This window comes from Vicugna pacos, chromosome 14 (assembly GCF_048564905.1).
Source record: "Vicugna pacos chromosome 14, VicPac4, whole genome shotgun sequence".
NCBI lineage: Eukaryota > Metazoa > Chordata > Mammalia > Artiodactyla > Camelidae > Vicugna > Vicugna pacos.
In genome coordinates, this window is record NC_133000.1 from 5,395,530 (window position 1) to 5,412,005 (window position 16,476).

General features: G+C 46.0%; 1 protein-coding gene and 1 long non-coding RNA gene across 4 annotated transcripts in view; one reads left to right on the forward strand and one right to left on the reverse strand.

Annotated features, from left to right (window-relative positions):
* MTUS2 (microtubule associated scaffold protein 2) overlaps nucleotides 1–14,336 on the forward strand; it is a 396,161-nt gene extending 381,825 nt beyond the window's left edge. For all 3 annotated transcript variants that reach the window (XM_072976062.1, XM_072976063.1, XM_072976064.1), the window contains one exon: nucleotides 13,730–14,336. In XM_072976062.1, the coding sequence (XP_072832163.1) occupies nucleotides 13,730–13,946 (217 nt within the window). In that variant the 3' untranslated portion in view covers nucleotides 13,947–14,336. The remainder of the gene's footprint in view (nucleotides 1–13,729) is intronic.
* Nucleotides 16–12,083, reverse strand: LOC116283352 (uncharacterized). The gene is made up of 6 exons (XR_012079867.1): nucleotides 10,783–12,083; nucleotides 9,886–10,023; nucleotides 5,788–5,924; nucleotides 3,987–4,175; nucleotides 3,724–3,873; nucleotides 16–3,129 (listed from the first exon to the last, which is right to left on the reverse strand). It is a non-coding gene; the product is annotated as an uncharacterized lncRNA (long non-coding RNA).
* Nucleotides 14,337–16,476: the final 2,140 nt, after the last annotated feature.

Consider the following 16,476-nt stretch of genomic DNA (forward strand, 5'->3'; position numbering starts at 1 on the left):
TAGGTGGGCCTGGATGTCGGAGATTCCAAAGCAGGTGCCACGGACAGGGTGGCTCTGCTCTTGTCCTCACTCCTCCGAGCTGGGAGGCTCCCCTCCACGGGCTATGCGCGCATCCCGCGTGGTGGGCAGCACGGAACACAAGCTGAGCGCCCTGCGGAGGCTCTGGCTCTGGGAGCGGTGGCCCCACCGCAGGAAGGAGGGATGCGGGCAGAAGCACGAGGGGCAGCTAGGAGGTGACAAGTTATTTCTGGTGGGGTTTTGGAGAGGCTACAGCTGGGGGTCCCCAGGCTAAAGAGAACCGTCCTGTGAGCTCGCCAGCAGGACCCTCGGCTGCTGCACTGTCCTCTGGGCCAGGCAGCCCTGGCAGAGAGGAGCTGGCGGGGCCAGAGGGCGGCAGGGAGGGGACAAACCAGGGCAGCTGCTCCCAAGGAAGCGCTTTCCCTGTGGGTGCGGCCCTTCCCTGCGGACCCTGCGTGGAGGGACCCCACTTCCCAGAAGGGTCAGGAGGCAGCCCTGCTTCAGTAGAGTGGGTGCTGGGGGCCTGGGATCGATCAGCCAGCCGGAGGGGACTTCCAGGAGGGCCCAGCCACCTCCGTGAGCCAGATCTGTAAACCACGTGTCAACACACACCACACACACACACCCCCCCACACCCACACCCCCTCCACAACAGAGCGCCTGGTTTCCACCGCAGAGCACACAGCAGAGACTGTGCCGGGCCATCTCCCTCCCCTTTGGCTGTGGGCAGTCCGGCCCCTCTGGCTGCAGAGGCATCCAGCCCAAAGAGCAAGCCCAGCCTGGACCCCAGCAGGGCGACATCCGGGCCTCAGCCCATCCGGGTACACAGTCCCCACTTATCCCTGCCCAGTTCCTCCAAGGTACTGTCATGTTTTACAAATGCAACGCAGGGAGGAAGTCACGCGTTGAGACAGAGGCACAAAATGCACAGATTCATTTTTCACATAGGATCCATTAGCAGTAAACATCAACTGAGCATCTGACAGCCACCTCGCACCAGGCTGGGTGCCAGGCATTGGAGGATGAACGCTCTGGCACCTGCCCTTCGGGCTCCCAGTCCAGCAGGTGGCCAGATGCACAGAATTTAGCGGCAGGAGGTGCCGGCTGTCATGCAGGTCCCGGGCCAGGGGCAGAGCTGGAGCTGGGGTCCTGAGGCCGCAGCACCCACCCTGCCCTGGGCTGCAGGCGGCGCACTCACCCCCGCCCCCATTCCACCCCCTCCTCGGTGGCCTGTGACCTTTGCTCTGCCCACTGGCCAGCCGGCACCTGCCCTGACGGGGGCAGTCCCCTGGGAGTGGGTTAGGTGTTGGCTGAGCGGCTCTGGGACCGGATGTGTCAGTGGGACAAGTGGAATTAGTTTCAGCCCGGGTTCTTGGTCCCCGCGGTCCGGCAGGACTGTGTCCTCCCCGCAGGCATCCACCACCTACTCCCTTCCCTCTGCACCCATGCTGCCGAAGGCACGTCCGGGTGCCCGACGTGAGCCTGGAGCAGAGACAGGTTCATTGCAGGGCCGAGCGAGGAAAGGCGGGCGGCAGGTAGGCCATTAGCTCGTGCACGATTCCCTGGCGGGCTGATGTGGAGGGAACAGGACGGCCAACGCTGCCGACCCCCAGGCGCCGGCAGGCCTGGGGCCACGTGTTCCTGACCATCAGGTAGTTCGCGTCTTCCCTTTGGTGGTGGTTTTCAGCATCTGAAAAACTCAGGAAGCAGACATGGGGTACTGTGATCTGGGTACCACAGAGAGGAGCCACAGCAGAGGGTACAGGGGAGGGGTCTGCCCCGAGACGGCCCCACAGGGTCCTGCTTGCTTACAGTCCCCCCCTCTTGATACTTTTCAGTCATAAGAACGGGTGCTGGACAAGGCAGGGAATGACATTTTGGACAGAGAGGTTAACCATAAACTCGGCAGCGGAGCCCGGTTTTAGGGGGACAGTTTCAGTCTCCACTCCTGTTTTATCCTTCCCCAAAGCTTCCTGCTCTGGCGACTTCCTGCCGAAGCGAGGCCTCGTCCTGCCTCAGTTTGGGGGTGGGCACCACATTGAAAACACCCCCTAGCTTCAAGTCCTGGATCTGAGTCTTGTATGATTAAGATCACAGTCCTTTAGTTCCCCACTTTTTGTGCCAGCAGACTCGATTACAAGTAGCTGGAGTGACAACCAGAACTTTAACAGACAAACAGATCTCATTCCCAGAGGAATTCAGGGGCCCAAGCCTGAAAGCCAGTTTGGGGCTGGCGCTTTGTGGGAGATTGTAGCCAGCTGTCTGCTTTAATCTAAGTAGGTTTCAGCTTCTGACGTGTATTCACAAACAGCAGGAGCTGCTGCCATTACGCCTCTCCTTTGTTCTGCTAACATCTTATCTAAAACAATTTTATTGTCTAAAAGTTTAGTAGTTAAAAACAAGAGACCTTAAGGTCGTAAGGCTGCAGGTGCCAGCTGCCAGCATACACTGCTTGGAGAACGGTGGGTGGTCTCCCCAGAAGGACACAGCTTAGAATCTGAGTTCTCAGAGATACAAGAACCTGTCTGAAATCACACCCCCAGGGGGCCACCTAGTTTTACCTTGAATGTCTGAAGCACAGCTACTCCATTTCGACTTTCAAACGCATTCCCCTCCTCAAGGTCAAAGCGGATGTACAATCCATGTCGAAAAGGCCAGAACAACAGGCCCCTTTGGTCAGTGAAGTTTAACTGTGTGTAGGCCAGAATGACTTCCCCATACCTCACTATGTGCAGATTTTCCCATCATTTCTCTTTTTGACTGCAAATCTTTCAAGTAGAAAGCATTGATGATCAAAATACCCATCCCTCAGCGCTGATGGGGGTGATGGCTCCTGCCCCATGTTCAGATCACGTCCCTCGGGGCTGGGCCTCCTTTATATTTGCCTGGTCATCCGCGTTGGGGGAGAACTAGTCAGAGATGGTGGACAGGCTCAGAGGTATGCTGATGGGGAAGCACGTTATTGGCTTTACATTCTATCACTTACACCCAATTGTTCCACAAGCGTCGTACATGTGCTTTTAGCAATAGACGTAGAGCAGGCACCGTTATGCATCGTGAGCAGTTACACCGTGACAGCTCCACTAGAGAATTCTCTTTCTGTCCTAAACACTGAAGGCAACAACATGGTTGGAAGTAAAGTAACTTTCAATATTGATAAACATCTGATAACTCAATTAGAAAATAATATATTAAAAGCCAGTAGTATTTCGGACAAAACCAAAAAAGTATAACCATATTCACCTGTTAACTCATTCCTATGTAATTAATCCTTTTTACTAAGGGTTTTACGACTTTTCCGACATCTTACCCAGCCCGGCTGTGTGATTTGACAGGAACCTGTGCCTGTCAGGAAGTCCTTTCTATGAATCTTACTGAAGATGAAGCAGTTTTGCAAAGCACCAGCTTAGCTGTTTATGAATAACGAAAGACTTAAAAAGGCGAGGTTAAAGATCTGGTTACAGTGTTTTTGAGAAAGAAGCTTAATCAAGTTGCTGTGGCATACAGCATTTTAAGACAATGACTAGACTGAAACTAGAATATGACTAGAATAACTAGAATTGTGACTGATGGCATAACACAGAGCCATATCTACAGCTCAGAAACCTTATAAAATTTCCAGACTTCTATGCTAACATTTATACCATATCATCTGCGGAGGCTGTTGACTGAAGTAAAGTGCACAAGCTAAAAGCTGAGACTTACGTTTTATTCGGCGGACATTTCTGAGGTCTTAAGCCCCGGATGCCAGCCTCTCAGGTCGCTGAGGGTCTGCTCCGAAGAGGCAGGGGAGGAGCCAGGATGTACAGGAGTTTTTACAATAAAGATGAGGGAGTTGGAACAGGAAAAAAATTACTGTTAAAGAAAACCAGACATCTCAAGTTAAAGAATTTAGTGCTTTTCTATGTCTGGGAAGGTGCAAATGTCTGGGCTCATTGAAATCATTCCTTTGCTCTGCTCTTACCTACCTAGGGCCAGTGTCCTGTGCTTCCCCACCCGGAGTCCCCTGGGGGGCGCCACTGGGGCGGCCGCAGAGGCCGGGCTGCCTGCCTGTCTGCATCCGGAGTTGGCGGTAGTGGCCTGTCTTGATGGCCACAGCGTTCTTTGTTCGCTGATGAGCTTGCAGTATTTTTCGTTCACAGTGCTCCCCCTTGGTCCTAAATTTGAACAATATTTTGGGAGACAATTCATGACCAGTTTTGTCCCATGGGGCTAGGCAGGTTTATTCCTAGGTCAGGTGAGGTTTCTGTTGACATGCCATTCAAGGTGCTAATTTTTGGATCAGTCCCTGTTGATAACCATAAATTCTCTGGATCACCTGTCTTACTAGTCTTATGATCCAGGAAACGTTTTTCCCTCGTTGCTCTTTCCTATACCTAGAATCACTCTGAGAATTATTCTATGCAGGGTTATAAATGTGATTTATTTTCTCAAGATGTTTAGTCATCATTAATCTTGTCGGCGGCCTAGTCACACATTGGATAATGGACGAGACAATCTTATAAAATAGAGAGGATGCGGGGAAGGTGCGGCTCAAGTGGCGGAGCGCATGCTTAGCATGCACAGCATCCTGGCTTCAACCCCCAGGACCCCCTCCAAATATAAATAAATAAATAAACAAACCTAATTACCTCCCCCTCATTTAAAAAAAAAAAAGGAAAATAAAGGCAGCCAAGGACAATTTAAAAAAATAAGATATAAGTAACACAGTTAGTAACGTTAATAAAGTCATACAAAGCATAACAATTTAGAAACGAAGAACAAATTAAAACAATGATTAGTATGACCAGATTGTAATCTGGTTGGAATAACCCTCAAGTCTACAGGAGAGCCAGATGGAGAAGTCAGATTCTGGAAGGATCAAGCAGAAAGAAAAAGATTAAGTATGCCTCTGTAAATAAGGATACAACATTTATCAACTTGTAGGTCACAGAATAAGAGGAAAGGCTTTCTGGAAAATAAAAATTAAAGGCAAGTGTGCTTATCAAAAGTCATAAGATGATCAAATCATATTTACCAGTTCATTCAGTCCCATTTACTTAATTCCTGTTTATCTTGATGAAGTCATCAGGTGTTCCATTAGTTTTATAATTTACCCAGTTCAGTGGTGTGAGCTAAAGATTATCAGAAACTTATATTTGTTTAAAAGTCCCTTTTTATGAATCTTCCTGAAGGTCTTCATTTTATAGAAGGATCAGAGTAAAACAATGATTGTTTGTATAAATGACAAGACTTAAAATGGCATAGTTACAGATTTGATTGCAATGCCATTGACAAGCAACTTGGATATTTCTGTGACCTACAACATTCTAAGATCATAATTAGAATTATGACTGATACCAGGACATATCAGATTTTTAAGAATGCCATATAAATTTTGGAATATCTGTATTAATGTCCTTGATCTCTTCAATATAACCTAAAGTCCATCTCCCATTACTTGACAATGCTTTTAAGTAATTTAACATACCGAACAAGTCTAATTAGCCTAATCTCTCTCTTTGGGGTGTTTCAGGGGCCCTCTAAAGCATCCAAAGTTAGCTGAAGGTTAGAAGAACTTTAATCAAAGTTTGGTATTTGGGAAGCTTGTTAAAAAGTTTCAAAACACTTGGTCAGATAAAATTATAGGTCACTGAAATACCGCTTATTCACTCAACCAGAGTGACAGTGGTTTCAAAAACGGATACAAAGCAGTTAAAGGCACACGTGATCTGTTATCAAAAAGTAGCACTCAAACTTTGGTCTCCTAACAGTCTTGTTCCAACTTACTTGTAAACAAAATCCATTTTCTTAGACTAAGTTTAGTCAATTCCAACTGTACGCAAAAGTCTTTTCTCCGGATTCCTTCTCCACAAGCCTTCCATCACTTTTTGTGTCCACATTATTTTGTCCTTTATTTCTCCCATCTAGAAACAATCAGCTCTAAGTAACAAAATGCAGTTTCATCCTTTATACCTTCTTTTGCTGAAAACATACACCCTATTTTTTCTACTATATTGTAAAGTGTTTTCTTCGTTATTTGTAGTAGCTTTAATTATACATTTAAATTAGAACACAGCTCTTAAAATTCTTAATTTCCTGTGAAAACTAGGAAATGTCAACTGAAATAAAAATCACACAATGTGAGAGTTGTGGGTTAAGTTTTGTTTGGGGCAAAATCAGGACTATAGCCCAGGAGACAGCATCCCAGACAGCTCTGGGAAACTGTTCCAAAGAGGCAGGGGGAGGACACAGGATTACATGTGATGTCAGCGAGGGGGGCCGTGCAGTCAGGCACACACTCAGGCAGAGGCCGCTGCTCGTCACAAGGAGCACATGTCACTGTTAATGATTTTAGTGCTTTTCTAGATATGAGGAGATGCAAGAATCGGGGTCATAAAATCTTCTCCTGGAAATATCTATCTGAAGGCCTGTTCAGCCGGTTTTCCCAGAGCACAGAGCACCTCATTCCTGACCTGCACCCTGAACTCCTCGCAGGGCGTGTTGGAGGTCTGCAGCTGCAGCGGCTCATGATTTAATCCAAGCAGAGTCAGGTGGCAGGTGCCAGTGTGACCCAGTCCTTGTAGAGAGGGGTGGCAAGTGCCAGTTTTTAGTTAGCAGAAATAAGCAATTACAAACTGTCTTCTACATTTGTGTTCTATAGATTGGCAAACAAATACCAATAATAATTTCCAGAAGTATGCATTGTCTTATAGAAAATATTTCAGGGTGGCACCAAAGATTTTTTATCAATAGTCCCATATACTTTCAGCTTCCCTTCAAAGGGAAGCCAATGTTCAGTAATTAATTTGGGGGGGGGGGGGGGAAATGACCTTGCTATTCAATAAACTTCCATCATTTAACTCATTTTAGCACAACTGGAGAATCAAGTTTCCAAATATTTGCAGAGATCATTCCAGGCAGACATTCCTGGAACAGTTATTCCTAAAGAGTTCACCCAAAAGCTCTTATCTCATTTGCATTTTACTTGTAAGAATTTTATCACATCTAATTATTTTGCTAACAAATTTGCCACAGATACAACAAGCTCTTTTGACTTTTTTTAACCTTAGGTACAATAAGAATATTATACTTGATGACTCTGAAGACGTTTAAATTAACTAGATCAACAAACTAACCTTAATACCAGGTATTAATTTAATATTCAGCCCACATGAACCTGAAGGTTAATTTGGCCAGTTTTTATGTTAGAAATATTTAATTTGCAAGTGCTTACTTCTAAGTCAATTAAATAGTTTATAAATTTTGATGATATCTTCTAGAGGTAGAGACATATCTATAATGTGTGCACAGACATAATCAGACAAAACAAGAGATCTCATAACTTTACATCAAAACTTAGTTATGAATTAGGGATTACACTAAAAATTTACTAGTTATAAATAACAGAATAAATTGAATTTGCTGGCTCAGATCACTAAGGCTTCCAAACTGTGTCCTTTACTATAGGTTTTACTGTTGAACTTATCAGGCTCAGTCTGGCCTCGTTTCTGATTTGTAAGACAAAGACAGATGCGTTTAGTTCTCCAAAGAACTGGTCTGTCACCCGAGTCTACCTGTATCTTCAATTTGCTCTTCTACATCAATGAGATGATTTCTAAATAAAGAATTCTGTGTTCTAGAAATTTATGGTTTATCATGTCTCCAAAGGCTTGTATAAGGCATTTAATAAAGGCCCTCTTTTCTTGAGTTTAAGTTAAACCTAGAGCAAATCTCTATTACTTTATTATATTATTTATTATATTATTCAGGGGATTTTTCTTTATCCTCTGAATATTAGTTTTTAGTTTATATTGTAAGGTTCAGGTGACCCTATTGGTTTCCTTTAGTATGTTTAATATTTCTGAGGGACACATCTATGTGCCCAGTCTTACAATACCAAGCAGGGGAAGCATTCCCTATTGAAACATATCTATCCCACAGCATAATTTATACGAATTTCTTTTGCTTAAGCCCATTTAAATACACCAATTTTTATAGATTTCCCTTTATTTCAGTTTTATCAACTCGTATACCTTTTAGTTTTTATTAGGTTCAGTCAACAAGTCTTGTTTTTAGAAGGAATCCTAGAAGCTTCTCTTTCTTTCATCCCCAGAGAGGACTTTGTAAGGGATGCAGGCCCTTGGCTATCTTTAAATTTTGATTTATTGGTCTAACTGTTGCCCCAATTATTGTTCAAATATCTCAGTGTAGTTTTTTTCCAGCCCTATAAATATATGCATTTTAAACTGGGTTAAGTAGAGCAGACTTGTTTGGACTTTAAATGTTGGGGACCAGTAGGGAGCCCCTGCCTATTTAACCTTAACAGTGCAGCATCAAAACGTTAGCATTTTAATCCATAAATGTCCATTTTATTTATCCTGTTTTAAATAACCATCTGAAAAAAAATTGTATCCATTTGGGATAACTCCTTAATTTTTTTACCTTGTTAATAATAAAAAAAAAACTTTAGACTTTTTTCTACAGTTTTTTTTCCAGCTACTCAACCTAACTAACATTAATTATTGTAATGTTTTTGTTAGCATCGTAAGACCCCTTGAGGGGAAGGGGAGAGAACACAAATAAGGCTTTCATAATTGATTTTTCTTTTTGTTTTAAACTAAGGGCGTTCTTAGGTTAACCGTTAGATATATTTTTTTTCCACCTTTAAATTTGGTTGATTTTTATAGGTACCAATAAAATACTGTTTATAATGAGAGCTCTCTAAACTTTAATCAATTTAGAAGTTTCTCCACTCCAATTTAAAGGATCCGTCATCGGACCAATGGATATAGTTACTAGTAGTGATTTTAAAACCAATAAGATGAAGAGATTTCCCCAAGAGAGTAGGGGGCACCACCTAAATAAGATTCAAATGTTTACTCCCCAAAGTGTAAAGGCCTTTGTGGTCCAGGCTGATGCAGTGAAGGTCAAAATGGCAAAAAGCCTGAGAACTGGTACAGAGGATTGCTCAGAATCGCAGTCTGTTATCTTGGCTGCCATATATGTACCATACTTGTATACGTTCTGGATGGCAGAGACCAAGTTTAAAAAAAAAAAAAAAACCAAAACAACAACAAGAAAATGTACACACAAAAAAAACCTGCCCAGAGAAAGACAGAACATTTGCATTTCAAAGGCTCTGGAAGAGAAATGCAAGTCCCTCTCTAGAAGGGGTTTTGTTTTTGTAAGGTCAGAATTCTTAAGTTTTTTTTTTTTAAATCAGGATGGCTTTTTTTTTTTTTTTAACTTAACTGTGTAGGCAACAAAAGAGCCCAGGTTCATTATTTTCAGGCGAGATTTCCTTCAATTTCCAGTTAAGTTAGTCCTTATAAGTGTTGTTCATGAACCTGGCTCAGATCCTTAGTTGGAGGCTGGCCATCTGTCATTCCTTTTTCTTTTTTTTTGAAAGTTACATTCCCCATTTTAAGATCAGTTTGTCAGAATAAACTCGCTAGTGGGTGTCCCCACAGGGACAGCTGCACAGCACGAGATCTTTGCCTCCATCACTCCTGCAAGTTTCTCAGTCACCTGAGAAAGCCACTGCTGGCCAGGAGGAGGGTCCCGTCTTTAGAGCCGAAGGGCTCTCGTAAGATTTTGGTTTTATTTCAACAAACTCTGTCAAGGTAGCCTATTCGAGGAAAAACCACAGGCCAGTTTTTCCCCCTAATTACCCAGTCCGAGCCTCAGGATAAAACTACTCAGTGTCTAAATGGAGCAAAATCTTCCCAGTGCTTTCCCTGAGGATAACCCAGGTACCTCTTCTCGAAACTAAGTTTCAAGGATAAACTCCTCAACTTGATCTTCTGAGAGGAGTTTTAACACCACTGAATAAAACTTAGGATCATTAACCAATAACAGGAGATCCTAGAATCAGGAGAGACTCACCCAAATTTGGACTCTTCGAAAAGTCAGATGGGCCCAAGAGGCCTGTGCTGGTACCAAGGCTCCAGGTCCTCATAGAGTTCAGGCGAAGGAGAGGAGTCTGCTCTGGGTCCCTTCGTAAATGGTCACCAAAACTGTTGACTGAAATAAAATGCACAACCTAGAAGTTGAGTTATGTTTTATTCGGCAGACATTTCTGAGGTCTTAAGATTTAAGCCCCGGATGCCAGCCTCTCAGGTCACTGAGGGTCTGCTCCGAAGAGGCAGGGGAGGAGCCAGGATGTACAGGAGTTTTTACAATAAAGATGAGGGAGTTGGAACAGGAAAAAAATTACTGTTAAAGAAAACCAGACATCTCAAGTTAAAGAATTTAGTGCTTTTCTATGTCTGGGAAGGTGCAAAATGTCTGGGCTCATTGACATCATCCCTGTGCTACGCTCCTAGCTACTTAGGGCCAGTGTCCTGTGCTTCCCCACCCTGAGTCCCCTGGGGGGTGTCACTGGGGGCGGCCGCAGAGGCCGGGCTGCCTGCTTGTCTGTATCCCAAGTTGGCGGTAGTGGCCTGACTTGATGGCCACAGCATTCTTTGTTCACTGATAAGCCTCGTAAACGGAAAAATACTGCAAGCTTATCACTCATCCGACAATGCCATGTAATTTAACATACCAACCAATTCTGGTTAAATATTTTTCTCTGAGATGTCTCAGGGGTTCTCTGAAGCATCTCAAAGTTAGCTGAAGTAAAAAAAAAATTTGATTAGAATTTGATAGGAAGTTTGTCAACAACATCAAAGTTTCACACAATTTGTTATCAGAAGCATTTTAAGTAAACTTGTTCCCTTAACAGAGAGGAACCAAATCTAGTCCTGCACTAGTCTTCTTTTAATAACAAAATCCACTTACCTGCTGAAGTTGAATCTCAGCCCGACCATGCACAAAACCCTTCTAGGGCCCCCTGTTCACAGACTTGCCACAACTTTCAGTGTCCCTGTTAGTTTGTCCCTTGTCTTTCATCTAGAAGCAAAGGAGCTTTATTTAGGACAATTTTTTTTAACTCAAAACATATAACCTGCTTTCCTGCTGTATACTGAAATTTTTCTTTTATTATTTTTAGTAACTTGAGTGACATTTACATCAGAATCCTCAACTCTTCAAAACTAATTTCTAGTGAAAACAAAGAAGCAAGCAGTTATGAACTGCCTTTTGCAATAGCATTCTGTAGATTGGCAAACACACACCAATTATAATTTCTAAAACATATGCTTTTTATAGAAAACATCTCAGTGTGACACCAAACATATTTAATAATAGTCCTTTTAGTTTCTCTGTAAAGGGAATCCAAAGTTCAGTGAATAATGTCCAGTATCTTACTCTGGGAGTGACCTAGCTATTCAGCAAACTTCCACCATTTAACTTAAGTTAGCACAACTCCCAAATTTCAAGTTATCAAGTATCTACAGAGATCACTTTTAAGCAGACATTCCTAAAACAGAATTATTTCCAAAAAGTTCACCCCAAAGCTCCTGGGGTGTTATCTGCATTTAATTTGCCTATAAGAATTGTCATGCCAAGTTAATTTTTTTTTTCTTTTTGACAAACTCTGCAACAGAAGGAACATGAACCTTTTGACTTTCAGGAAACCTTGGCACAATAAAAGACATGTCTGTGTTGATTATACCAAAGTTTAAGCTAGCTTTAATATCAGATATTAATTTAATATTGAATATTTCCTAGATCACATGAGCCTGAAATTTGTTGTCTAGCTTCTTTTATACTTAGAAGTATTCAATTTGTAGTGCTTGCTTGTCAATCAAGTAGAACTCTTTTGTATGTTAATTTTTATGTAAAGACAGGACCAGAGTTTTTAAAAAAAAACTTTTTCCTAGAGACCCCAGGTAGATCATTTACATCTCAAAGGCGGAGGAAGAGAAATGCAAATTCTTTCTCTAACGGCTTATACAAAACCTAATCATCTTGGCTGTTTACAGGGATTATTTTTCCAGTTCTCAAATATCCACTGCAGCTTAAAAGAAATAATAGTAATAGACAATAATACATGTTAATCATATGCTCACATTCACATGCTTCACTTTCAGCAAAACTAGGAAGAGAGAACAGGATTTGGACTCAGGTACCAAGATACTCAGACACACTCACACCCCTGCCCCCAAGATAAAGCTGACCTGCAGAAGGCCCACTCTGATAAAACAGCAGAGCCACCAGGGCCATTGTTCTTCAGACCTCAGGGAGCACTGAGGCCACACAGTGTTACAGTGAAAGTGTTCCTTTTATTTAGCTGAAGATCTACCGGTTTTGCAAAATACACTCTAGGAGGACCATACGTAAGGCAGAACAGAGCTCTGATCATCCGTGCTTAATTATTCATGGCTGAGGTTACCAGATGTCAAGCAAAGAATTCAGAATGTTCTCTCGGGGTCACAGTTCTCTAGCCCCAAAAGGGAGGTTCCTAACTAAAGCCCCGTCAGTCCAGTAGGGGAGAGCCCCGACCAGCGCCCCGTCAGAGATGAAGCTGAGTGAACAACCAAGGCTAGAAAGGGAACGTCCGGACCCACATGCTGCCACAGGGGAGGTCAAGGCGATAGGGAGGGTTCCCTGGTGTCGTCACACCTGAGCCCGTGGCTCAAAGACCTCTCAGCCGGCCAGTGCAAGTACTGACACAGCCACACGTGCAGCAAACACGGTTCTGCAAACAAAAGATCCAAGTGTAGCCCCAAAATTCCACTTCCACTCCCAGACAGAGGCCTTCAAACAGACTGGCCCAGCCCTCAAAAGAGAATGGACCCGGAGTGGTTCTCAGCCCAGGTGGAGGGGGTGGAATTCTCCCATCCTGCGCAGCCTGAGTGGCTCACCCCAAAACCACACACACAAGAAAACACTGGCAACAAATAAGCTACGGTCATACAGGCAGAGGAGGTGTAGTCCAAAAATTCCACTTCCTCCCCCAACGGAGGCCTCCACACAGAAGGGCCCAGAGAACAGGCCCAGGGTGGCTCGAGGGGAGCCCAGAGCGGCTCCCTTCCCGGTGGGAATGAGCCCGGGTGGAGAATCGCCAGCCGGCGGGAGCTGGAGCCCCTCACCCCCCCAGTCACAGAATACGCACCGCAGCTCTGGACGTTTCTAGGCTCCAAACAGCCTCAGGCTAGGAGCGGCTGGCGCCTGCTGGGGGACTCTCTTCCGGCTCCCCAGAGCGAAGTGAGCTCTGGCAGCTGCTGGGACGCAGGGAAGGGGCTGCCGCCTGGCTGGGCCGACCTGCCAGGGCACGGACTCCTGCGCTGGCTCCCCAGAACTGTTACTGGAGACGAGTTCTAGTGCCCGACGCACCATGAGGCCAAATAAGCTGAAATGTCAGAGTTTGGAGCACAGAAAGGTTTATTGCAGGGCCGGGCAAGGAGGATGGACGGCTCGTGCTCCAGAAAACCCTGAACTCCCTGAAGGGGTTCCTCAAAGCTTATTTAAAGGTCAGGTGAGGGAGGGGCGTCACAGGTGCGTGATCAGCTCGTGCGACTCTCTGATTGGCTGATGTGGGAACAGGGTAGTCAACACTATTAACCCCTGGGCACCAGGTGTGGGGCCACGTGTTCTCCATCATCAGGCAGTTCATTTCTACCCTTTTGTGGTGATTTTTAGCATCTGAGAAATTCAGGAAATATATGTGACATACTATTATCTGGGTCCTTCAGAGAGGAGCTGCAGCAGAGGACATGGGGGTGGGTCTGTCCCCGGAAGACCCCACAGGGTCCTGCTCGGTTACACATGGGCCTGGCCGACCTCGGGTTAAGTGCCTTCCTCCGTGATTGCTACCTGATGGCTCCTTATCCTCCCCATGCAGACAGCTGTCGGAGGAAAACGCCAATCTCCAGGAGTACGTGGAGAAGGAAACCCAGGAGAAGAAGAGACTGAGCCGGACCAACGAAGAGCTGCTTTGGAAGCTCCAAACTGGGGACCCAACCAGCCCGATTAAACTGTCCCCCACATCCCCCGTTTACCGCGGCTCCTCCTCCTCCGGTCCCTCCTCTCCCGCCAGAGTCAGCACGACGCCCAGATGACGCCACCACGCAGCCGGCGGAGCTGCGGCGCCCGGTCCACGCGGGCTTCCACCTCGTGGGAGTGTTGGCCATGGGGCCGGCTCAGCTCGCCCCGCGCGCATGCCCAGTAGCTGCATAGCTGCATCCCAGGCTGAGTCCTCTTCTGATCCTCGTGTAAGACTGTCCTGGTACTGGCCCTTAGGCAAGTGTAAACGGTAGTGTCTGATGTGCAAACGTTTGACCATAGTTAGAACCAAAAGAGAGAAATGCCAATTGTTCTTGAGCAATGAACTTTTCCACTGCAGAATTTCAGGTTAGTTACAACTAGCTCAGTTTTGAGTACCCATTGACTACGCATTGTGTACTGCACCGATATGTGTGTATATTTAGATACACGTATATACACATGCAGCAGTTCTGAATTGCATTTTTTATAACATGAAGTGCTGACATATTTTGGTGACGGTCAGCAGTTTTCTAACTTGTGCCTCAGAATTATTGGGAAATGAAAACGCATTTCTATCTAGCTTCCCAGGAATATTTCTACCCAAAATAGAAAAAGGAAAAAAAAAAAAAAGATACAGAGAAGAAGCGCCTTTCAACCTACCACCAAGTGGTACTCTGTTTAACACAAACACCAGCCATTCATGAACGGTAACTGCATTTGGAACAATCAGCTTCTTAGTCAACATGACATGAGGTCACTGTTACTCCATCCGCAAGTTTTAATTATTAACACTCCTGTCTGAGTGGATAAGGGGCAGCAGCAGGAAACCCTGAGGGGGTTAGCAGTCTTACAGTTGTTACTCATGACAGTGGATCATCTATAGTCTTGTAAACACAACTTTTGCTTTTTTTCCTAAGTGGCACCACAGAATCCATCATTAAGCTATTGCATCCTTGGGAAAATATGGAAGCACATGACCTGATAGAGTCAGGGTGAGAATGACCTTGGAGTTGGCCAAGACCATTCATGCTCTGCCCTCAAGAAGGAAAACTGCTGAGAGGGTCTGTATCCTGACTAAGCATAGGGTAGGAACGCATACTCCGGCATCCCATTTGCTTTGCTCTGATGTGATGCCCTAAACGGTCAACCCACCAAAATCTGACCCTCGGCCCCATTTCACTGGCCCCCCTCTTCCATTTGGCTCTGTAACCCAACCCCATCCCTGTACACTGAGAAGTTCAGCGGATCTAGCAGGGGCTTCCAGAAAACCAATTCCTGTCCTGGGGGGTCAGTTCCCCAAGCTGTGCTGGATCATCACATGACCTTCCAGAAGCCCAGGTGCATTTTCTGCTGGATGATCAAGCAATCACAGCTCACAGCGGCCCCACCTTTGGTCCAGGAGGCTCCTGCAAACAGAGGAGCTCCATGAAACAGCCAGCCAGTGGTCACTGGCTTCCGGACTGGCATTTGTCTCTGAAATGGTAGAATTAGAACGTGTAGTGCTGTGAACCATTAGAAGCATGACACACAAAAGAAAGAAGTAGTTTTGACAGTTGCTATGGTGATGATAACAATGCCTTTACTTACTGTTTGTGACGAAGACCCTGCACTTTTCTCCCTAAGGCCCCTAGAAGTGGTCCTGAGCCCCGGGCTGGCTCTGAGCACACCCGAGGCAGGCGGACTCATGCAGGGATGCTTCGTGGGCCAGAGCCGCGGAGCAGGGAAGAAATGGCCCACAGAAGGGTCAGCCTGCCCAGAGCCCAGCCTGCTCAGTGCAGATGTGGCCGTGTGACGACAGACCTGGTCTGTGTTCCTTGCATGAGTCAAGGCTGGGCTTCCTGGCCTCACATACATCTCATTTCTAGCAAACCTCCAGGCCTCTGCCCATCCTGGAGACACACACAGGAGATACCCACTGAAGAGCATTTTTTTCTCCCCTTAGTGGCTCTGCATGGCGCTGTGATACTGAGCTGGGCATCCCGTTAGAGTAGTTCATGCCACGTTGACTAAATCACACAAGCGTTTCTTCTTTCAGCAGCACCACCTGCCAACACACGTTCAGTGGTAGCTCAGCCCTCAGATTAGGGGCTGCTTCCATAAAGGCACCTGCTAAATGCAGTTACACAGCAATACAGACTTCAGTGTTACGTTAGACTGTGGTGCGGTGTGTTAGCCTAGTGCGGTCAGAGTTGTCTGGTGTTACAACCGAGTCCTCCCTCCCTAGGTCGGCGAGGGCTTGCCTCTCACCAGCCCTGGCCTGGGTACTTGAGCTAATTCCCACGTTGCCCTGGCCTCGTCTCCTCATCCTGGACACCCATCCCACATGGCTCCAATCCCAAAACACGAGGGGCAGCCGCCACCGTGTCCCCCGTGCCCCTCCACCCCACCCCGTTAGGACTTGGCCCTCTCGCAGTGTGGAAGCCCCCAGGTGTCCACCTGCCAGGCTGGAGCTGTTGCCATGCAGAAATGCCACAGCCTCCCCGCCTGCCTCAGACCCAGCAAACCTCAGCAACCTCTTGGTGTGTGGGTGCCCCACCCGCCCCCAGCCCCCCACATGCTCCGAGGAGGTTCTGGCTGGGGGTCGGGGACAGGGAGGGGCCGGAG